The following is a 25,113-nucleotide window of genomic DNA, read 5'->3' on the forward strand; positions in this document are numbered from 1 at the left end:
CTGCATTATATGCTGGAGGGGTCTGCTCCTACCATCAGCACTTTACCAAGACCGTGCCGAGCAAGCTACAAATAAGAGATAATCTACCAGATTGTAAAGCTTTCTCCTTACAGACTGTGATAAAGGGAAAGGAGAAAAACAGACAAGGCGATACCATCCATTCAGAATTCTTCTGCATGGGTCACGGTCAGAAGACAAGACTAAAGAATCAAACACAACAATATGACAATTTATGCATATAAAAAAAAGTCTACCTGGGGAAAAGAAAAAAAATCTGCAGAATATATAAACCAACCTGCTCAATAGGCTGATGGAGGGAGATCAATATGTAATCAGAATTGTTTGTTTTGTAAGACAGGAGCAACAAAGAATGTTACTAGGGTGACTGACGCTGCTGCCATTGGCACAGTATGGGCCTTCAAAGTACACATACTTCTGGTCACTTTTATTGTGTAAAACATGTTAGTATAGTATTCTAGAAAAATGGGATTTTGCCATACTATACAGTAGAATAAAATGAAATTATTACTTAGGGCCACAAAAGTTGCTTAAGACTCCTTAAATTTACATGTGCCAATATGGGAAATCGCTTAAAATGTAAAAGGTAATGTTAATTTTTCTAAAAGGAAAACATTGTGATTAGAAAGTTGTCCTTTAAGGGGTGCCTGGGTGGCTCAGTTGGTTAAGCATCGACTTTTGATCTCAGCTCAGGTCTTGATCTCAGGTTCCTGAGTTCAGCAAAAATACCACGTTTTTAAAAAAATTACACCGTCTTAACAGCCAAATACACCAGTAAAATAAACTGAAACATACTCATGTTTCCTCCTTTTATTCCTGCTTCTATGAACTAATGGTAACATCTGAGCATTCTCTTTATCCATATTATTTTCCACATGTTGACTGACAACAAACACTATTACCTTCTTTTCTAAATTGCACAAGAGTAAGTTATAAAGACTATCAACCTTTTTTCTGCCTTGAACATTTACCTCCTCTTAGTTTTCTCTGTTCAATTTTCTAATGTACAGTAGTTCCACATGTCTGCATCAATCCTTTCAGGGACAACACTTTTAAGTATAATAAAAATTTGGGGGGGGGGGGCGGCGCCTGGGTGGCTCAGTCAGTTAAGCGTCCGACTTTGGCTCAGGTCATGATCTCACAGTCCGCGGGTTCAAGCCCCGCGTCAGGCTCTGTGCTGACAGCTCAGAGCCTGGAGCCTGCTTCGGATTCTGTGTCTCCCTCTCTCTCTGCCCCTTCCCCGCTCATGCTCTGTCTCTCAAAAATAAATATTGAAAAAAAATTAAAAAAAATTTTTTTTGAATATATCCCTTTAATTCTTTAAACGCACACACATACATACATACATACATACATACATACATAAAGATTTGGGAAAACAAAAACATCATGCAACTATAAAGGTTAAATCTTAAAATGTCAACAGTAAAAATTTTCTCATTGTGGAATATTCTGTTTACAGGAATTTCCTCCTTCTAATGAAGTATATGCTCTCACCCAACTTGTGAAAATATGTTTAAAATGTTTCTTGTTGAAGTTCACAGAAGGAAACACTTGTAGTTGACAAAGTTTATTGAGATTCTAGGAAAGAAAGCAGACCACCAGTGCTAGGATCTCATCTGGAAAAAGCCTAAAATAAAAACTCTTTATTTAAACAACAACAAAAACAAAAAACAGGGAGGAGGATTGAGTACACAAAAGTCACTTATTTCATAAAGCCAAAAATATTTCTACTGCTACCAACTACATCATCATACCTTATAAAGCCTTTCATTACCAGCTTAAAAAAGACAGCACAGAAGTTTTTGCCAACTCTTCTCTCAGTTAACCAGAAAAATGAAATTATCCAAAAGTATTCTGGTCATTACACTTTTATATAATGCTGCTCTCCCGGTGCAACAGTTTGGTACAGAAGAAATACATTTAAAGGTATGGGCTTCATGTGAAATCAAGGGGGGAAAAAAACCATAAAATAAGTGCAATTGTGAATTACCTCTTTATCAAGATATGACAATACTGACTCTGTCTCATTCAGAAGGGCAACACTGCATTTTCCCCTGTTGAAAAAGGGAAAAAGTGAATGAATGTCAGAAAGGCCACCTCACCTTCACATCGATGACATATACAAAGTCAGGAATATTCAGAATGTAAAGTTACTATTAAGAAGCTAGATGGCAGTTACAAATATACGTAAATGTATATACTTAGACTCGCTTTACAATCCTGGTGTCGTAGAACATAAAAAATAAGACTGTTTTTGTAGGCATTTACTGCGAGGCTAACCTGTGGAAGGAACTGTTGTTAGGCAGTAAATTTTATGACATAAAACACTTCACGGGTATTTTCTAATTATTACAGAAAAAAAAAAAGGAGTACAATGAAACCTTCATATTAAAAGTGAGTTTCTGAATCTATAAAAAGTTAATATGAGGTGATTTTATACAAGGACTCTTTAGACAAAGACTTCACCATGCAAACTAGTACCTAAATAATCTTCGGATTTTTTAAGTGGCCACTGCATATGAGGACCTAAAAATAATATACATTCATCAGGATTAACTAGCTTACCTTTATTGACCTTGCTCTAAAGCCTGGTTAAAATTTAAATACACTGCTATAAAGTAGGGGGCAAAATAAAGATCTACAGATTCAAGGACCTTGAAGTCTGATGGCATTTACCTTTGATCACAGCCCTTGGTGTGAGTTTTAAAACGAATGTCTATTAAAAAAACAAAAAACAGTCTTGTCCCGACTTGAGAAAAACTGAAGTTATCCAAGTAGAGGCATTTATTACAAATACGTTTTCAATTACCCTCACTATCTTGAAAAATTCTATAGACCTACAAATTTAACAGGAGAAATTTGGTAGACAATTCAAGTCACAGATAAGTGGTTAGGACTCACAAAATATTGTTTAAATGCCATAATGTTATTTGATTTTGTAAACAAAAGTCACTTCTTGCTCCCCACAAAATAACAAGCAAAAACAAATCGTCACATATACATTGAATGGGAAGCTAAAAGAGCAGGCTGTTGGAACACCAGAGTGAAAAACAATTCAAAGGAAAAGATTAACAAAAGCAAAATAAAATGTAAAAAACACTAACACAAAGGTCAAAAATTACAGTTTACCGAACATTTTCCAAATGTATATTCCTTAAATTTAAAAAAGTTTAACCCTCATAAAAACATCTTTTTCTGGTAATCATCTATAGTTAATATAACTTCAAAAGACTTCTGAGAACATGTGTTATTTCCATATTATCTTCTCAAATCTCTTAGTTAGCGAGAGTTATAAGGGTTTTTGGTTTTTCTAGTATATTTTATTCATGCAAATTACTGAAGCAGAAAAATTAACATTACTTCGGAGCATATAACAACACTCACAGTCAACAATTACCTGACATGCTCGTGGAAAGGACAGAATAACGAGCAGGGAAATTGCTCCGCTGAGGTTTGCACATCTACAGCTGTCACAGAAGAACTTCTGTGACCTGTGTGTGTGCTCCTAACACATGCAATGTGCATAAGTGGGTTTCCAAAAATAGGTTTCGTCTTGGTTTTTTTTTTGCCTCTGCAACAGCTGACAAAGCAGTATTTCTAACTTAATTACTTAGAAGAAATAAAATCTTGTTTTTTAAAGGTCTCTAAAGCCACTTTTTTTTTTTAAGTGCAGAGGAGCAAAAGCTGAATGTCATCTTAATAGATACCACTTTCTTCAACGGTCACTTGAATTTCAAGGGTTAACAGACACTGAAAATTTACACAAACAATACAGCCTACTTAAGAGTTTCTTCCAAACTGTCTGAAATGACAAGAGGATTTAAACTGAATCATCAAACCACTATTTTCATATTTATATTAGGAGATAAGAAAACACTGGTTATGTACTCTTTTAGAGATACAACAGGACTGCAAAATCACGAGGATACCCAGCCAACCTAAAATACAAGTTCTTTGGGTTAATGTAGCTTTTATGCAAAGATGAAAAAAATAATGCATGATTTTTCATCTGTTAAGTTTTCTTTACCGCAGCTATGTATTTTTCTCCCAAATTAAAAATGAAAATCTGAGGGGCACCCGGGTGGCTCAGTGGGTTAAGCATCCGACTTCGGCTCAGGTCATGATCTTGTAGTTCATGTCTCGTAGTTTGAGACCCACCTCAGGCTCTGTGCCAACAGCTCAGAGCCCGGAGCCTTCTTTATGAGTCTGTGGGTCTCCCTCGCTCTCTGCCCCTCCCCTGCTCACGCTCAGTCTCTTTCTCTCAAAAATAAATAAACATTAAAAAAATTTTTTAAAGGAAAATGAAAATCTGACACTTAAAATATTCAAATACATATACTAACAGCTAACAAAGCAGGAAGTTGAATCAGAATTATTTCATGAAGTAAATATGAATATGTAATTAACAGATGTACTACCACGCCAAGAGTTGTTGATAAAGGTAGCTTAAAAAGAGATGTAAAGAGCTGGCTTCCTTTATGCTGAACAAATCTTGGCTCACAGAAAAAGAAATAGGATGAATTTTAAGCTAACCCCAAACTAAAGGAACTATTATCAAACGGTGAATATAGATAACCCAACTGATTTATGCTGAATCTCAAGCAATGACCCTAATTGTGCTCTTCCACCATACTTTAGTCCGTAAAGAACAAAGATACCCAAACATGACGATATAAACATAAAACACATCAAAGACCTTAATACGAAGAAAAATCACTCCAGGCCTGTATAATTATTTATGTTGCTTTTCTACAAGCAACTATATACAGTAACACAGAATTTTTCACTGAAAAAGGTTTTAAAAACATACTCTGTTTACAGCTTCAGAAACTGGGCAGGGTGTTGGGACAGAGAGACATGTGAATAAGTAATTATGACACAACGCAATCCTGTGTTTAATGGCAGGTTCTGATCAGCCTATCTGCTTAACAGGATGTTCAGTATACTCCCACAGATTCAAAAACCACATGTAAAAGGTGCACCCAAGTTACAGATTTATTTAAAGATGCTACCTGTTTGTATACATGAAAGAAGTTTAAATTAGCATCCATTTCCCCAGTGCCTAAAGACTTTCGGTTCCATACCACTCCACCCTATAGAATAATAGTGCAGGACCACCAGGGTCCCTGCTTAGGAAAATGAAAATTTCTTAGTGTCACACCAGATTTATTGAAACCGAACATCTTGGGGAGGGATCGAGAAATCCTCGTGGTTAGGAAGAATCACCAGATGATCCTTAGTCAGATTTACTGAATCCAAAGATCTCAGGGAGGGATCAAGGAATCTACATGGAAAAACAAGCATCACCCGGTGATTGTTAGGCATAATGAACTACAGATGCAGAGTCTGACTAAACTTTCCTTGTTCAATGAAAGACAATAGTTTTTCATGATAGAAAGGCATTTTCTCAATGGCCTTATGAGTCTTACAGTTGTTCTGGATTCTGAACATTTTCTCATATTGAAAACAATGCTAAGTTCTGTGATTGGAAATTCAGCGGACAGTTTTAAACAGTATTTAATCCAAATTTTTAAAAAATGAAGTTCAAAGATCCAAAATGCTTTCAGAAAATGATATTTCACAACAGCAATACTGTAAAATAGGACAAAAAGAGATTCAAAATTCTGAATGAAAGGATTCCCAAATCAAAATTTAATGCCTAAAAAAATCAGCAGCTAAGTGTAGAAAACATTTTCAAGATAAGCAAGGACTAAGAATTTTTTACATTTTAGAAGACTAATTGAAAGGAAAGGCAAAAGGGGCACCTGGCTGTCTCAGTCAGTAGAGCATGTGATTCTTGGTATCAGAGTCATGAGTTCGAGTCCCACATTGGGTATATATCTTACTAAAAAAATAAAGAAGAAGGAAAACAAAGGCAGAACAATTATTAAGTCCAAGGAAAACAAAAGGCTGTACAAGAAAGAATATGTGGGGAATCCTTACATGTTCGTAAAATACAATGGCTGATTATTAAGTTAAAGAAAAATTGTGATATATTGGAAACATGAGGGAAAGGAAATAGAGAAAAGAAAGCAGGAATTTCTACAATTGAAAAGGTAAGAGTAAGCAGCGTAAGAGAGGTATAAATGCAGGAAAATGACTATGCTGGGGGGACTCTGCTTATGACTGCTTTGGATATTATTACACAGCTATATACATATGTTTGATTTTTAAAAACACAATTTAGGGGCGCCTGGATGCTCACTCAGTAAAGCATCCGACCTTGGCTCCTGTAATGATCTCGAGGTTCGTGGGCTCCAGCCCTGTGTCAGGCACACTGCTGTTGGTGTAGAGCCTGCTTTGGATCCTGTGTCCAACACCCCCCTCCCACCCCCCGCCCCGCCCCACGCCGTCCCAGTCTCTCTCTGCCCCACCCCTGCTTGCACTCTCTCTCTCAAAAATGAATAAACATTTTAAAAACTCTAACATAAATCTTTAAAAAAAAATACTATTTAAATTTAAAGTAACAGGGGGGAATCCTAATTAAATGAAGTGCATAAATTTATATACATAATATATATACCAAGGAAGTAAAGATTATTTACCATGACTCTATATTAGGTTTTCTAAACCTTGGCACTATTTTTTTTAATGTTTGTTTATTTGTTTTGAGAGAGAGAGAGACAGAGAGAGACAGAGAGAGCGAGCATGCACACACAGGGGAGGCGCAGAGAACCCCAAGCAGGGAGCCAGACCCATGAGACCATGACCTGAGCTGCAAAGAGTCAGATGCTTAACCAAACGAGTCACGCAGGCGTCCCTTGACCTTGGCATTATTAACACGTGAAGCCAGGTAATTCTTTGCTGTGGGGGGCTGTCCCATGCACGTACGGTGTTAGCAGCATCACTGGCCTCTGCCAACTGGATAACAGTAGCTCCCCCACACGTAGCTGAGACAACCAAATCTTCCCAGACTTTAATGAATGGTCCCCAGGAGACAAAACTGTCCCTTGTTGAGAATCACTGGTCTGCATTATAGAACTGATGAACCATGGGCTAACTATACCTTAATAACAAACACATAAGGACTGTGTCATAGAAGTGATATAAATGAAAGAATATGATTTTATGGATCTTTAGACTATAAAAAGAAGGACAAAAACAGAGAAAGAAATCTGGAATCCTTCAAATACTTCTATTTAAAGATACATTTTCTAATACTTCTTTAACAGATGTTAAGAAAAACTAAAGAAGGCCAAAAACAAAAACAAAGATGATTCTGCAAAGAAAAGTGACACGTAGTGTTTTGAAAAACTCATTCTATTCTGTCTGTGGTACGTAGAGAATGCCAAAGCAACAAAGCTTTGGCATGATTCTGGAGATTTGATAACAAATATGAAACAAACTACAAAAAAGGAATTCAAGGGTGAAAAAATCCTTCTCTTGGTGCCACTTTTCCCTTTTATAGCTAGGACAAAGTGGAATGTCCAAAAGAAGGCAGTAGTTATTAGGAAGATCCTCTTCCCTGGGACAGGATGACAAACTGTTTTGATTACCAAGGCCCTTCCACAACCATGCAGCATAACACGTAAAATATACGCTTTTCTGCACTGGGACTCTGGTCGGAGAAAGAAACACTTCAACCCACAGAGGATAAAATGATCCTTTCAAAGTAAAGATTTTCCCATACAAAGACAACATTCAAGAGAAAGTGTGCTAAACACATGGGCTTTAAAATGTTAAACTGTGGGGCGACTTAGCCGGTGAAGCTTCTGACTTCCGCTCAGGTCCGGCGTTGGGCTCTGTGCTGACAGCTCAGAGCCTGGAGCCTGCTTCGGATTCCGTGTCTCCCTCTCTCTCTGCCCCTCCACCTCCCCACCCACCTCCCCAATAAATACACATTAAAAAGAATGTTAAACTGTAATACGATTTTTCTCTTCACTGTATTTTTTTTCTCACATCCTTCCACTAAGCAATCCTATGAGTTTACGCACACTAATTAACTGCCTTATGTTAGTTTCTTAAGCAACACTACTTGTACTCTTCAATAGTATCATTTTCGCTAATTCAAATTGTTTACAGGAGCGCCTGGGTGGCTCAGTCGGTTAAAGCGTCCGACTTCAGCTTAGGTCACGATCTCGCGTCCGTGAGTTTGAGCCCCGCGTCGGGCTCTGGGCTGATGCTCAGAGCCTGGAGCCTGTTTCTGATTCTGTGTCTCCCTCTCTCTCTGCCCCTGCCCCGTTCATGCTCTGTCTCTCTCTGTCTCAAAAATAAATAAAACGTTAAAAAAAAAATTTTTTTTTTTTAAAATTGTTTACAAATAGCAATAAAATTGCAAAAAATCTAACATCTTAAAATACTGGCATAATAAAATGTACAGGAAGAAAACTGCCTTATTAGAAATTTTTTTAGATTCCGAATGAGTTCCTTTAACATTAACAGCTAAACTGAAAAGAGTCTGTTAATTCAAGTGGAGTGCTATTTCATTATATAATTAAAAGTTAGCGGGTACTTGGGTGGCTCAGTTGTTAAGCATCTGACTTCAGCTGAGGTCATGATCTCACAGTTCGCGAGCTCAAGTCCCACAGAGAGTGAGCTGGAGCCCGCTTCGGGTAAAAAACGAGACCCACTTCTCTCTTCTCTCTCCCCCTGCCCCTCCATCACTTGCACCCTCTCTCTCTCTCAAAAAAAAATAATAAATAAAAAGAAATTAAAAATAAAAGTTAGCATTACTATTTTTCAATAAACATAAGTCTTTTAAAAATTGTTTTCTCGGGGTGCCTGGGTGGCTCAGTCAGTTAAGCATCCTACTCAAGTCAAGTTCTCGCAGTTGGTGGTCGTGAATTTAAGTCACTAAATTTAAGGCTCTCTGCAGTCAGCTTCAGATCCTCTGTGAACCTCTCTCTCTGCCCCTCCCCTGTTTGCTCTATCTCAAAAACAAATAAACATTTAAAAATAATTGTTTTCTCAAGTTGCCTGGCTGGCTTAGTCAGTAAAGCATGTGGGATCATGAGTTCAAACCCACATCAGGTGTAGAGCTTACTTAAAAAAATTTGCGGGGCGGGGGGGGGGGGGGGGGAGTGCCTGGGTGGCTCAGTTGATTAAGCATCACACTTCTGATGAGGTCATGATCTCACAGTTCATGAGTTCAAGCCCTGCATCGGGCTCTGTGCTGACAACTCAGAGCCTGGAGCCTGATTCATATTCTGTGTCTCCTTATCTCTCAAAAATAAATTAACACTGAAAAAAACTTTTTTTTAATTTGGAAGAGAGAATGAGCAACAGAGGGACAGAGCGAGAGGGAGAGAGAGAATCCCCAGCAGGCTCCATGCTCAGTGCAGAACCCAACACGGGGCTTAAACCTGTGACCCTGGATTCATGGCCTGAGCTGACATCAAAAGTTGGACACTCAACCAACTGAGCCACACAGTCGCCCCCACAAAAAATTTTTAATTGTTTTCTGGGAATATGACAAAAAAGGCCTCAACAGACCTAAATTTACAAATTACAAATCCTTTTACTTGAATCTCCCTGTTTTGATCAACACAGAAATATGAATGAATACAAAATCCAGAAAATATAATTAGATTTTCATCTATTTTACTTGATATGACTTATTTTGTACATCTTCACCCAATCACGCACATGTGAAGGGACCTATGCCCAAGTTTATTCTTTGCAGTATTATTTTAACAGCAAAAAGCTAAAATGAACCAAGTATCTATTAATTAGGATTAAATAGACATATGAAACAACTATAGAAAAGATGAAGCAGATCCTTATTATCTGATACGGAATTATGCCCAAGATATTTCATTTAAAAAGCACAATGTATATAGGGCACCTGGGTGGCTTAGTCGTTATGCATCTGACTTAGGCTCAGGTCATGATCTCTCCGTTTGTGAGTTCGAGTCCAACATTGGGGCAAGAGCCCCGCTTCGGGTAAGCTTGAGGCCCGAATCCGGTGAGCATGAGACCCGTTTCAAGTGAGCCCTACTTTTCTCTCTCTATATCCCTCTGCCCCTCACTCAGTTGCAAGCCTCTCTCTTTCTCTCTCTCTCCCTCTGAAAAAAAAAAAGCACAATGTAGAAAGCAAAATGGAGTCACTCAAGATAAACAGTGACTTATGTCAAGCAGTGACACAAGCAGCCAAGGGTGTTACAGCTAAGACCACATATCACTGAAACCACCACAGGCTGATGGCATCCAAAACTGATAACCAGAGCAAAGCCAAGAGAGTCTGGAAGAACTAAGAGCTGATAACAAGAAGAAACCTGCAAAGGCCCAAGACTGACTAAACTGTGTTTTCCTAATGTTTATTTATTATATTTTAGAGAGAGAGAGAGAGAGAGAGAGAGAGAGAGAGCAAGTGGAGGAGGGGCACCGAGGGAGACAGAGGATCCCAAGCAGGCTCTCTGCTATCAGCCAGATGTGGGGGCTCGAACTCCTGATCTGTGAAATCATGACCTGAGCTGAAGTCAGAGGCTTAATGGACTGAACCACCCAGGTGCCCAACTAAAACTCTTTAAAAAGGAAGGACTTCGAAGCAAGCTGTCAGACTCTCCAGATGCTGAGCCTTCCATGATCTGACCACATTAAAAAGGCAACTCCCGAAGGCTATGCCTGACTGATCTGTGACCCTAACAGAGATGCTCCACTGGTTGAATGAACATAATACACAGTAAGCACCAAGAGCTGACCTGGATGGGACCGAGGTCTGATGTCAACTACACACTCACAGACTGACTTTGCATTTGGTTCGTTAACTTCTTATCCCTAACTGTATCTTGCTTGCTGTGTGACTTCGTATTGTGCTTTGCTCAGTGTGCCCTGTACTAAGGCAAGTTGAACACAGAGTGAAATGTCACTGAGTTTGGAATCCTAAACCTGCTTTACAATTGTGTTTACCTTGCCGTGACTGAATAAAGCTGCACTATGGAAAGACACGACTCATACAGGAGTCATTATAGCATTCTCACAACATAGAATAGCAGCACAATTTATTCCATGATTTACTACAGACACAAACATACATACTTCTTTGCTTCTATATGCATGAATTGTTTCTGGAAGCATATGTAAGATTCTAGAAACAGTGATGGGCTAGGGGACTGTATAGGAGTGAGACACTTTATTGTGTACCCCAGATTTTGATTTTTGAACCATGTCAATATATCACATATCCCTCATCAATGTTTAAACTTTGAATATATTTTTTATTATTTAAAAAAAATTAACATTTATTTTTGAAAGACAGAGACAGAGCACTAAGTAGGAGAGGGGCAGAGAGAGGGAGACACAGAATCTGCAGCAGACTCCAGGCTCTGAGCAGTCAGCAGAGAGCCTGATGCGGGGCTTGAACCCACAAACGTGAAATCATGACCTGAGATGAAGTTGGACGCTTAACTGACTAAGTCACCCAGACGTCCCTCATTATGATTTTTTAAATGCGTATTTTGAGAGAAAGAGAAAGGCAGAGAGAGAGAGAGAGAGAGAGAGAGAGAGAGAGAGAGAGAGAGAGGGAGGGAGGGAGGGAGGGAGTCCCAAGCAAGCTCCATGCTCAGCACAGAGCCTGACATACAGCTCAATCTCACGACCATGAGATCATGACCTGAGCCAAAATCAACAGTCTGATGTCTAACTAACTGACTGAGCCACCCAGGTGCCCCACAGTTTTCATTACGATTAAGTGTATGCTTTAATCTCCATCACATATTTCCCTCATTCTCCTACCTACCTCTCCTATGGTACCCATCAGTTTGTTGTCTATAGTTAAGAGTCTGTTTGTCGGTTTCTCTCTCTCTCTTTTCTTTTTTTTTTTTTTTTTTTTTGCTTGTTGTGTTCCTTAAATTCCACCTATGAGTGAGATCATGTATGGTATTTGTCTTTCTCTGACTGACTTATTTCATTTAGCACTATATTCTCTAGCTCTATCCATGTTGCTGCAAATGGCAAGGTTTCGTTCTTTTTTATGGCTGACTCATATTCGTGTGTGTGTGTGTGTGTGTGTGTGTGTGTGACATCTTTTTTTATCCATTCATCTATCAGTGGACACTTGAGATGCTTCCAGTTTGGTTATTGTAAATAATGCTGTGGTGCGTCTAAGTGGCTCAGTCAGTTGAGTGTCCGTCCAACTCTGATTTCAGCTAAGGTTGTGCAATCAAGCCCCATATCATGCTCCACACTGAGCAGGGAGCCTGCTTAATATTCTCTCTCTCTCTCCCTCTGCCCTTCTCCCCCATTCTCTCTCTTTCTAGAATAACAACAATAATAATGCTGCAATAAACAAAGGAGTGCACATATCCCTTTGAATTAGTTTTTTTTTTTTTTTGTATTTTTGGGAAAATGCCCAGTAGTGAGATTACTAGATCATAGTGTAATTCTATTTTTAATTGTTTGAGAAATTTCCATACCATTTTCCAGAGTTGGTGCACCAGTTTGCATTCCCACCAACAGTGCAAGAGAATTCCTTTGTCTCCACACCCTCACCTACACTTGTTGATTCTTGAGTTTTTGATTTTAGCCACTCTGACAGGTGTGAGGTGTTATCTCATTGTAGTTCCAATTTTCATTTCCCTAATGATAAGTGATGTTGAGCATCTTTTCACGTGTCTATTGACCATCTATATGCCTTCTTTGGAGAAATGTCTCCTCAGATCTTCTGCTCATTTTTTAATGTGCATTATCTGTTTTTTGGGTGTTCAGCTGTATAAGTTATTTATATATTTTAGATCCTAACCCTTTATCAGATATGTCATTTGCAAATATCCTCTCCCATTCAGTAAGCTGCCTTTTGGTTTTGTTGATTTTTTCCTTCACTGTACAGAAGCTTTTTATTTTGATGTAACCCTATAGTTTATTTTTGCCTTGTATTACCCTTCCCTCAACAGACATATCTAGAAAAATGTTGTACAGCTGATGACAGAGAAATTACTGCCTATGCTCTCTTCAAGGATTTTTATGGTTTCTGGTCTCACATTCAGGTCTCTAATCCATTTTGAGTTTATTTTTGTGTATGGAGAAAGAACGTGGCCCAGTTTCATTCTTTTGCACATAGTTAGCTGTCCAATTTTCCCAACAGCATGTTGAACAGATTGTCTTTTTCCCATTGTATATTCACTCCTCCTTTGTCAAAGATTAATTAGCCATATAACTGTGGGTTTATTTCTGGGTTTTCTATTCTGTTCCACTGATCTTTGTGTCTATCTTTTTATGCCAGTACCATACTGTTTTAAGTATGACCACTTTGTAATATAACTTGAAGCCTGGAATTATGATACCTCCAGTTTTGTTATTCTTTTTTAAGACTGCTTTGCCTATTAGAAGTCTTTTGTGGTTCCATACAAATTTTAGGATTGTGTGTTCTAGTTCTGTGAAAAATATTGTTGGTATTTTAATAGAGACTGCATCAAATCTGTACACTGCTTTGGGTAGTACAGACATTTTAACAATATTTGTTCTTCCAACCAATGTTTACATCTTCAAAAGGAGGGGGCTGATCAATTTTCTTGTGATCCCGAGAACAACCACAAAAAAATCTGCTCTATTATCCATTACCTTTGGATACCAGGTTACCCCCAGCACTCCTTCAAACCATATATGGATATACTATCCCCAACCATACCATTCCTAAACCCATCTACTCCCATAAACTCTAATCTATTAACTATAGCTTTGCACTCCTGGAATACTCTTTTGTTTAAAAAACAACTCTGGGGGCGCCTGGGTGGCTCAGTCGGTTAAGCATCCGACTTCGGCTCAGGTCATGATCTCACGGTCTGTGAGTTCGAGCCCCACGTCGGGCTCTGTGCTGACCACTCAGAGCCTGGAGCCTGTTTCAGATTCTGTGTCTCCTTCTCTCTCTGCCCCTCCCCTGTTCATGCTCTGTCTCTCTCTGTCTCAAAAATAAATAAACGTTAAAAAAAAATTTTTTTTTAATAAACGTTTAAAAAAATTTTTAACAAATAAATAAAACAACTCTGCTTATAGATAGGCAATTATTGTTCATTTATTAGTCTCTGATATGTATAACCACCTAAAAGAAAAATTCTACCTTCAAACACGATTTGTTCTAGGTAAAACATGAATCAAAAAAAAAAAAAAAATTCAAATTCCAGCTTCTGAAAGTGGATGGGGCACCTGGGTGGCTCAGTCGGTTGAGCACCCAGCTTCACCTCAGGTCATGATCCTGCGGTTCGGGAGTTTGAGCCTCTCATCAGGCTCGCTGCTGTCAGCACAGAACCTGCTTTGGATCCTCTGTCCCCTTCTCTCTGCCCCTCCCATGCTTGTGCTTGCTCTCGCTCTCTCTCAAAACTAAATAAACCTTTAAAAAAAATGGATGGAAAGGTCTTTTTCAATGGTGAATAAACTTATCAGAGTCACTCTGCATTTCCCAGTTTGATAACTCCACTTCACAAATAGACACAAAGGCACAAATCCCAGTACTATAAAGTGTTATTTATTTAGTGACCTAATTGAGAAAAGTTTAACAGCATTCTTTTTTTGTAAAAGTTTACTTATTTATTTTGAGTAGGGGGGCAGAGACTCCCAAGCAGGCTCCATGTTCAGTGTGGGTGGGACATGGGTGGGACTCGATCCCAAGACCCTGAGATCTTGACCTGAGCCAATATCAAGAGTTGATATCAAGAGTCAGACGCTCAACCGACTGAGCCACCCAGGCACCCCAACATTCTAATGGGGAAGAAAGGTAGTATTTTTAGAGTCTCAACAGAATAATAATGAATTAAATGACAGGCAAAGCCCATCCATTCATCGGAAAATGGACATTTGGGCTCTTTCCATACTTTGAGCCTCTGAAATTAAAAAAACATTTTTTATGTTTTTTTTGAAAGAGAGAGAGAGAGAGAGAGAATGAGTGAGAGAGGAGAGACAGAGAGAGGGGGAGACACAGGATCCAAAGCAGGCTCCAGGCTCTGAGCTATCAGCACAGAACCCGACACAGGGCTCCAACTCACAGACTGCGAGATCATGGCCTGAGCCGAAGTCGGCGTTCAACCAACCAAGCCACCCAGGAGCCCCAAGCCTCTGAAATTTTAAAATATAGTTGGCAATATTAAAATGTCAGAGGTGCTAGGAGATGAAAGTCAAAGATTTAGCTTAGAACCAAAAACAGAAAATATGAGAAAAGACAGTAAACCAAGAACTCCAGGAGAGCTAACACATAAGCAATGTAAGTACTAGAAAGAAAAAAAGTTTTGAAAGAAATGCTCGGAAAACAATTCCCAGGGGTACCTGGGTGGCTCAGTCAGTTTAGTAGCCAACTCGTGATTTTGGCTCAGGTCATGAGCTCACTGTTCATGAGACTGAGTTCCAAGTCGGGCTCTGCTGATGGCACAGAGCCTGCTTAGGTTTCTCCCTCCTCCTCTCTCTGCCCCTTCCCTGTTTGCGTTCTCTTTCTCTATCTCTCTCTCAAAATAAATAAACATTAAAAAAAATAATAAAGATTTCCCAGCTATGAAGGAAGACCAGTATCTTCCAATTAAAATGGTCTACCAAATATCCTCAATACTGAGGCATCACTGAAACTTCTGGATACAATGAGAGAATTATATTTTTCATCTATTGGTAAGAGAATTCAAAGAAGATTTAAGAGAAGGGAAAAAATAGGTAATATGCAAAGTTTGGATATAAAACTACTGTTTGGTGACAATAGACATTTGAGGACAATAGGGTAATTCCTTCAAAGTTTTGATGGAAAATAAATTTCAACCCCAAATTCAATACCGAACCAATTATGCATCATGTGTATAGTAAGTTATCCAGAAATTTCATTCCAGAATAGCATAGCAAGCATTATAAAATAGGCAAAAGAGAGGTTGAATCTGATAGAGCCAAGAACTTCTGCTGTAAGGTACTGTACATGAAGACATAAAACTAAAATTATGAATCAGAACCAAGGGGCGCCTGGGTGGCACAGTTGGTTAAGCTTCTGACCTCCGCTCAGGTCACGATTTCGGGGTTCACGAGTTTGAGGCCCGTGTCGGACTGTGATGGCAGCTCAGACTCTGGAGCCTGCTTTGCAGATTCTGTTTCTCCCTCTCTCTCTGCCCCTCTCCCCTCACTCTGTCTCTATCTCAAAAATAAATAAAACATTTAAAAAATTTAAAAAAAAAAAAAGAATCAGAACCAAAAAACACAGAAGTCTTTCAACTAGTATATGAAGAAGGAATGAATATCAGTACTCTGTAATAACTATGAATATCTCTAGGTAATAATCAGTAACATCCAGAAAAGATATTATATACCTCCTGATATACAATGCCACCCACAAAGAAGTTCTGAACTCTCGCACTTCTTTCTCACAAAAGAAAAAAGAAAAAGAAGAGACTGAACCACATCTCTGTATCTAGTTATCAATTCACAAGAAACATGAGGGAGAATGGAACATGGTAAAGAACAAAATGGGGATATAGTCAGCAAATCCAAATGGTAAGAAACAAAACCCTTATTTGGTCACAAAAACATCAAGGGCAGGGGCACCTGGGTGGCCCAGTCAGTTGAGCCTCCAACTGACTCTTGATTTTGGCTTGGGTCATGATCTCGTGGTGGTGAGATTGAGCTCCAAGTAGGGCTCCCCACTGGGCGTGGAGCCTGGTTAAGATTCTCTCTCTCCCTCCGTCCCTCCCCTGCTTGGAGAGTGAGGATGCTCTCTTTCTCTCTCAAAAAATTAAAGACATAAGATCTTAAAAAAAAAAAAAAAAAAAGTAGAGAAAGAAAGAAAAAGAGAAGCCTTCGTTTATTTTCCCCTGTAACCACCCAAATGACTTGGCACCATTTCCTGAAAAGACTTCTCGTTGCAGTGGTTCCTTCATCAAATATCAAGTTGTATTATATATGTGGGTCTGTTCTGGCTTTTCCATTCTGTTCCACTTATTTCTCAATCCACTTATTAATACCATCTTGCTTTAACTACTGTAACTATATAAATGTCTTAATATCGATTGATATAAATCTCTCTAACAGTTTTTGTTCAAGACTGACTTTGTCAATGGTTCTCAAACCTTCTGATCTCAAGATCACTATACATTACTAAAAATAATTGAGGACCTCAAAGAACATTTGCCTCTGTGAGTTACATCAATCAATATTTACCATGTTAGAAATTCAAAGTGAGAAAAATTTAACATTTACTAATTTATTTAAAATAAAAATGAACATTAGCAAATACTTGTTATGAACAATTACTGTCTTTTCCAAAACAAAAAACTTTTCACGAGAACAGTGGCACTCTTTTCATTTTTGCCTATCTCTTCAATGTGTTGCTTAACAGACAGCTAGATTTTCAGGTTTATTTCATTTTCAAAAGGCATCCATCAACCACTTGTGTCTAAATAACCACAGTTTGTCTTTCAGTGGTTACTGCAAGTAATAACGGCGCTCTAGGAAAAAGCAGGTAGTTTGGCTTACATTTCAAAGACTGTCATGAGATTTTTTTTTCTCAAGATAACTATCACACTTTGAAACATGACAGAAGTGATTTACATGTATTTCCCCATTTCATGAGGCAGAATGTTAAAGAGACATTTAATGGTAGTTAAACCACTGAAACAGTGGTTACACAGCATCGTCACTATACTGAATGGCAGTGAACTAGATCCTCTACACTGCACAATGGTTAATCTGAGGTGTTAATTTTTCAGTTTTGTTTTAGGACATGAGGGATTCAGATTTATGAAAATAATAAATTGTACCATTTTGTCAAGAGCATTCTTTTTGTTGTTGTTTAAATGTTTATTTTACTTGAGAGAGAGAGAGAGAGAGAGCGAGAGAGCATGCAAGTGGGGGAAGAACATAGAGGGAGAGAGAGAGAGCCCCAAGTAGGTTCCACACTGTCAGCCCAGAGCCCAACACGGAGCTCAATCCCATGAACTGTGAGATCATGACCTGGACTGAAATCAAGAGTTGGAAGCTTAACTGACTGAGCCACCCATGCGCCCCTTGTCAAGAACATTCTTAAGTGGAACTTGTCATTTTGGTTATTGTTTGTTTTATTGCAAATTCACAGAGGTGAAGAATACAGCGATGACTCTAGCACAATTTAGTGCCACTGGTGCGATTCACACTGAGTTTGCCCACCACTGCTTTTGCAAGACTAAAACAGTGAAAAGGTGAATAACATCTTACTATTGTTATAAAATAGTTTTGATTTCACAAAACCCCTGAAAGGGTCTAAGGGACACTCAGGAGTCCACAAACCATGATTTGAAAACACTTTGTTTTCACTGTTCTTGGTTCTTTCCATTCTCATAAATTCTGGAATCAATTCCTCAATTCTCAATTTACACACACACACAACACACTTGCTGAGCCTTTCCTTGGAAGAGCACTGAATCTTTAGACCAATTTGGGGAAAACTGACATATTTACTTAAGTGCATTTACTTAAGTCAAATTCCTTCAGCAACCCTTTGTAATTTCCATGGTGAGTTTTTATAGATCTTTCCCTTTTTCTTGTACATCTTTCTTTAGATTTATTCTACATGTTCAATGCTTTTCGATGAAATTGTAAATGGTATCTTCTAAAACTTAGTTTTCTAACTGACCCCTCTTCACACCATATACAAAAAACAGACTTAAATACAAAAAGTGACGTACTGGCTGGCTCAGTCAGAGGAGCATATGACTCTTGATCTCTGGGTCACGAGCTCAAGCCCCATGTTAGGTGCAGAACTTACTTAAAAAAAAATGGTTAGGGGTGCCTGGGTGGCTCAGTCAGTTAGGCATCCAACTTCAGCTCAGGTCATGATCTCGCGGTTCGTGAATTCGAGCCCTGCATTGGATTCTGTGCTGACAGCGTGGAGCCTGGAGCCTGCTTCAGATTCTGTGTCTCCCTCTCTCTTTGCCCCTCCCCTGCTCGCTCTCCCTCTCTCTCGCTCTCGCTCTTGCTTTCTATCTAAAATGTATAAACATTAAAAAAAATTTTTTTTATGGTTAAAAAAATACAAAAGGTGAAACAGCAAAACTTCAGGAAAACATAGGCGAGTACCTTCATGATCACAGGAAATCTTTTGCCTGCGGTAACACTTCCACTTGTTTTTGAATGAGCACTCTTCCTGAGTGACAAAGTATTCTTACTCTAGTTTCATTCTGCTCCTTCACGTATATCAAACTTCTCAGGCGTGTCTGTCAGCTTCTCAAGAATGGAATTTTTCCAGCCTTTATTTAACTATCCTCCCCTCCTCCTGCTGTTCCATTGTTCCTTTCCAACCACATTTCTCAAATATTTAAAAACAAACCAACCAACCTAGAAAGAGCAAAGATGACACGAGTGCCACTGAAGAATAAGCACAAGCTGATGAGAGAGGCAGCTACACACAAGTAACGCGGCGCCTCTGCCGTTCCACGTCCGTTCCAGCAACCCGCAGCCAAAATGCAATGGCTACACGGAAGATTAGAAAAGAAAAATGCACTAAGGATACACCAAAATGTCGGTGCTGCTGAATGGAGAACTACAGGCGTGTGTGTTTGTGAGTGTATGATAGAGACTGTGTGTATCTTTTTCTGTATTTGACATTTCAATAATAAGTTATAATTCTTTCGTTATCAGAAAATAAACAACAAAAGGGTTTTTTTAAATTTTAATATGCAGTAATGTTGAAGGAACTACAAAATGAGAATATTCATAATATACTGTGGTGGGAATATAAACGGACAATAATTTTTTTTTTAATTTTTTAAATGTTTCTTTTTGAGAGAGAGAGACCAGAGCGTGAGCAGGGGAGGGGCAGAAAGAGAGGGAGATACAGAATCAAGAGTAGGTTCCAGGCTCTGGGTGGACAGCACAGAACCCACATGGGGCTCGAACCCATGAACCATAAGATCATGACCTGAGCCAAAGTCAGACACTTAACTGACTGAGCCACCCAGGCACCCCTAAACTGACAGTAATTCTTTCTTTCTTTCTTTATTTTTTAAACATTTATTTATTTTTGAGACAGAGAGAGACAGAGCATGAATGGGGGAGGGGCAGAGAGAGAGGGAGACACAGAATCCGAAACAGGCTCCAGGCTCTGAGCTGTCAGCACAGAGCCCAACGCGGGGCTCGAACTCACGGACCGCGAGATCATGACCTGAGCTGAAGTCAGACGCTCAACCGAGTGAGCCACCCAGGCGCCCCAAACTGACAGTAATTCTTGAAGAAAACAGCATTTTGCAAGAAAATATTTGGAAAAAATATACCCCTAAATTAGAAACAGGTCTGCTGGGGGCACCTGGGTGGCTTAGTCGATTGAGCGTCTGACTTTGGCTCAGGTCATGATCTCATGGTTCATGAGTTCAGTCCCCACGTTGGGCTCACTAATGTCATCCTGTAGGCGCAGAGCCTGCTTCAGATACTCTGTCCCTTTTTCTCTCTGCCCCTCTCCCACTTACGCTTGCTCTGAAAAAAGAAATAAAATATTAAAAGAAAGAAAGAAAGAAAGAAAGAAAGAAAGAAAGAAAGAAAGAAAGAAAGAAAGAAAGAAACAGGTCTGCTATCAAACAGTACGTATAGTTAATGATACTAATTTAGTACTACTGGAGAAGGGAAGATAAAGAGGAGTACTCTCAGTGGATTTCCATCTACTCTGTCTTCATCAGAACCAGCCATGTTGAAGATGAATGCAAAATGGCATTTTCCCTCTCTAATGCCCAAATTCGCAAAATTTAAAATAAACTTCTACCCATTATATGTCTAATGTGTTTTCACATTTCAGAAAAAATGGAAACGTAGAAAACCATAAAGAAGAAAGTTGCTTGCATTTTCTGATATTAAAACAAATCTGAAATCTCTCAAATACCAAATTCCTATTTACATTCATGATGTAGATACATGCTTGCTAAATGAAAATGATCTCACTTATTCATAAAGTAAAGATCACTGACTAAACAAAATAAAACAATTCTTCAATAAACATATCAGTATATATCTCTCCACAAACTTGCATCGAGAACTCTGGTTAAATAAAATCCAAAAAGTAGAACTGTTAGGTCAAAGGATATGTACACATTACAATCTGGTGTTTCCGATTCTACTAACACTCAAATATGGGAGAGTTATTTATCTGTTTCCCTACCCTCACAAACAATGCACATCGAGACAAGAACTATGGTCTTCCATGCCTCAAATTGTAACTCTTGTTCGCTAGAAACTTCCATTCTCCCTTTCTCATGGCTGCTATGTACGGCTCGGAAATTCACTTTATTCAGTGACAGTATATACACAAAAACAATTTCCTATCCTCCTCTGCCTAGTCCTCCTGGTAAAAGCTTGATGTTGACTCTGAGTACCTCATCTGAGCAACCTGTGATTCCAGACATCCAATCTTTAATTCTTGTGAAAGGAGAGAGGCACACAATCTAAAATGTCATTTATGATCAGTAATAATTAAGAAGACATTATTCTATTATCTGTTGATGATTTTCATTTCCTCAAAGATAACAAAGTTAAATGACAACTATGCAAGCTTCAAATTCTGACTGGCTATTTTGTGCTGTGCTGTGTTCTGCAGTAGGCAGGAAAAAGATAAAGATACCGACCTTCAAGAATCTAACACTCTGGGGCGCCTGGGTGGCTCAGTTGGTTAAGCATCCGACTCGATTTCAGCTCAGGTCATGATCTCATGATTCATGAGATCGAGCCATGTGTTGGGCTGCTTGCGTTTCTCTCTCTCCCTCTCTCAAATAAACTTTCAAAAATCAAAAAAGGAATCTTACACTCTAAGACAATGTCTAGACAAACCTAGACAATCTAGACAAATTATACCTAAGCCATAAGATTTTTATCAGCTGCTCAAGATACTTTTTCAATTGAATTAAGAAAGCTCCTTGTTTTGGACGTGAAGAGACCATGCAGAAGTAACAGGGTACCACATAAACCATGAAAAGTTTATTACACATTGTGGCTACAGCCAGTCTTCCACAGAGCAGTAATGGTGATTATGATGGTGGTGATGTTTATATTCTGGAATCCTAACCTAAAATTTGTTTAAAAGGATAAGAATATAAGGCTTTCTCCTAAGTACCCTGCCATTAAAGGACTGCTTGAACACTATGTGCCCCTACGTCTTTCAGACTTATCCTACAGCTGACATCACATTTAGGTTCTGGAATAGGTTCTCTGGACTTCTTAAAAAGCATAGTCAAGGGTTAAGCAATGAGGTAGACAGGATCCTTACCACAGATGCTCAGGAAGAGGGCCAGGTCTGCAACACGGATATAATGGTTTACCTACCACCACTTACTTTTCATAACAAGACAGACTTTAAGAACGAACCATCAGGTCCAAAAGCCCTTACTACAGGAAAAATTTGAGGCCAATAATCAACAGGTATCTAAGAAAATGCTTTTAAGATACAATGAAGCGTAACTTCAAAGGCTGTGATCCAGATCCCAAGGTTGGCAAACAGGTAAGGACAGGTAAGGACTGGCTCTTTTTACATGACTGACTACCTGCACCAGAGGCTTGGAAGAGACATTAACCATTACATGTACGATGCTGTAATTAGCTTATAAAAGGCCAAGCTCTTTGTGTTCAAGATGTGGAAAAACTGACACTGGAACACATATAAGACACATCCATGACTGAGGCACCCAATCAAGTAAGTAGTTCCTACTTGCCACCACATATCTAGCATTGTAGCATCATCTTTTAGTATAATAGTACAGTCTATATGCTTAACTTAGTTTTTAGTTTAGTTCTGTCCATTTGACCTGAACGTATAAATAGAAAACTTATGTGAAAAAATAAAATATCAAAGAACCTACCTATCCAACAAGTAACTCAACAGCTTTGTTTTTAATCTCTGATGCTTTTCTAACACTTACAGTCATATATATACATTGTAATGCTGTCTATCTGCAGCCAGGTGGTCTGGTTCAATTTCTCAATCTGCCATTTAAACCTGTGACACTGACAAGTTACTTTATCTTTTTGTGCTTCAGTCTCATCTGTAAAATGGGGATAATAACAGAACCTACTTTATAAAGTGATTGTGGGGATTAAATAAAATACATATAAAACAACTGGAACAATATCTGTCACAAAGGTTCAATGAATGTTAGAATTTTTGAAAGCCAAGTTCAATAAATACAGTCTATCTGTGAGACTGAATACAGTATTATATACCCATAACAGGTCTAGCAGCTGCATAACAATTTTACAGTGCCTTAGAGTGTTTGTAGCGTATAAGCTATTACTAATGACTTAAGGCACCGTGCATGAAACATGCTGCCTCTCTCCTTACCAACACCACCCCGCAAAGAAGTGTTCCAAAGACACTTTCATTGTTCAAGTCCTATCTAGCTCACAAACACAAGGTGAATCACTAAGTGTCCAGAATTGTCCCAGTCCTGGTTTACTCTCCCTCTGCCAGCGGAATCAGAAGGAACAAAGAGTGGTCTCCATACCACTTTGAAAAGCTTATACTATCCAGTGAGTATTGTTGCTCACACACTACAAAGGCATTCAAGAATGTTTTCTCCTACATTCCATGTGGCACTGAGGAAATTCTGGCCACTTGATAATGTCCCTGGAGAATAAAAAGCCAGTATTCACCGAATTACCGCTCTTTGCTGCCAAAGAACAATGGGACTTGAGTAATTTTCTCCTGTTATAGCAGAAATAGATAGGGCATGACTTCAACATTAGCAAAATGTGAAGATCACTCCAATGTGTACTTGTTCCATGCATCAGCCTGTGGGCTGGTCAGCATGGCTCCAGGCTTTGGCCGGAGACTATCCCTAACCCCTACCACTTCAGCTGTTAGAAAATGAGAGCAGATGAGAAACAGATGAGAAAGTGTGGCTCTGAACCATTCCCTCTCAACTTGGAAAAAATAAAAAAAAAATAAAGCCTCAAATGTTTAATAATTCAAAACAAATTACTGGTAAATGCACCCAGTAAACCCCTTGAATTTCAAAGACGGGGGACCTCACCTTATTTATCAAGCACTTAGTAAGGGCCTTATTCTAGAATATATTCAGGAAATATGTTCAACAGGGACTGAATGAATGATCATGTATTCTACATAATTTCTATGTTCAACACACGGGTGTCTTGCTAATTATATTCCAATATACTCTCTTAGTTCTATGGATGACAAAAAACACATTACTAGTTTTTCCATTCCAAGCAATCTGTTAAAGGAAACATTACTTATAAACAGATTCTAAGCTATCAGGACGGTAAATTAAAAATGTACTTTCGTGTTTTGGGTACATTTTTAAAACCATTTGTCAGATTCTCATTCTGGCAGGATTCTTATGACTAGCCACATTACTTCTTGAGCTTAAAATGAATCTGTAGATTCTAGTTTCTTCCAATTAAGTAATAAATGCATATGGCTCTCAAACATTATTAGTTATATATGTCTTTAAGAAAATTATGAAATATGTTTTCATGTTCCATCTGGGCAAAAATAACTTACTTTCCTACTTCTTAAAATACCCCACTGGTAGGTAAAATGACTGTTTCCATATTACCTGGCCAGATCCAGATTATTTTTTCCAGCAAAGGACCTAGTCACACGGAATACACTAACTCTAGCCAATCTAAATACAGTGTCCCCTAAAAAACCTAATAAAGCAATGCTGTGATGTTAACTACTAAGATCAAGTTATTTCTGAAAAGATTTAGAGCACGAGGAATTCCAGTATCTGTCATACATTTTCTGCTTTAGAAAATCTGTGTCCGTTTCTGAAAAGGGAAATATGCACAAACGTCCTGGGAGCTGGGTGTGTGTCTGTGTGTGTGATACGAGGACCAAATCACAGCTTAAGTCTCCAAATCTGTCTTAGCCTAAAAAAGGCAGATTCAGTACCCACACTGGGGGTTAAAGAAGAGGGGCCAATTTTTGAAATAAAGACTTAATACCCTGTAATTCCTTATATAAACAGTTGTTAAGACAATCATGACTGGTAGAGAGGTGAATTAAAGAAGCAAAGATTGTGAGCAAAAGTTGAAGAAATTTCTTTAACACGAAGGGGACAAAAACCCTGCACCCCCTCACATGCACCACCCCTGCACACAGCCACACACACTTGTTCCCTCTGAGTGAAACACACCCCACAGTCTCTCCAAGGTTGACTAAATGCCAAGTTTACCTGACCTTGAGGGTCAGTAATTGTACATCTTCTGAGTTCAAACATTTTGTTA

The 25,113-nt window shown here is 38.7% G+C and overlaps 1 protein-coding gene across 8 annotated transcripts in view; it reads right to left on the reverse strand.

The window, feature by feature from the left end:
• The window catches only part of MTA3 (metastasis associated 1 family member 3), a 224,164-nt gene that overhangs the window by 94,272 nt on the left and 104,779 nt on the right, over nucleotides 1-25,113 (reverse strand). For 7 of the 8 annotated variants that reach the window (XR_006703650.1, XM_045447009.1, XM_045447008.1 and 4 more), the window contains exon 5: nucleotides 2,012-2,075. Coding sequence is in view for 7 of the 8 variants with exons in the window: in XM_045447009.1 (XP_045302965.1) it covers nucleotides 2,012-2,075 (64 nt within the window). In the remaining variant the exon portion in view is untranslated. Of the gene's footprint in view, nucleotides 1-2,011; nucleotides 2,076-3,418; nucleotides 3,562-25,113 lie in introns of those variants that run through there. The other variant, XM_045447011.1, reaches the window with a different exon arrangement.

This window comes from Leopardus geoffroyi, chromosome A3, assembly GCF_018350155.1.
Source record: "Leopardus geoffroyi isolate Oge1 chromosome A3, O.geoffroyi_Oge1_pat1.0, whole genome shotgun sequence".
Classification (NCBI taxonomy): Eukaryota; Metazoa; Chordata; class Mammalia; order Carnivora; family Felidae; genus Leopardus; species Leopardus geoffroyi.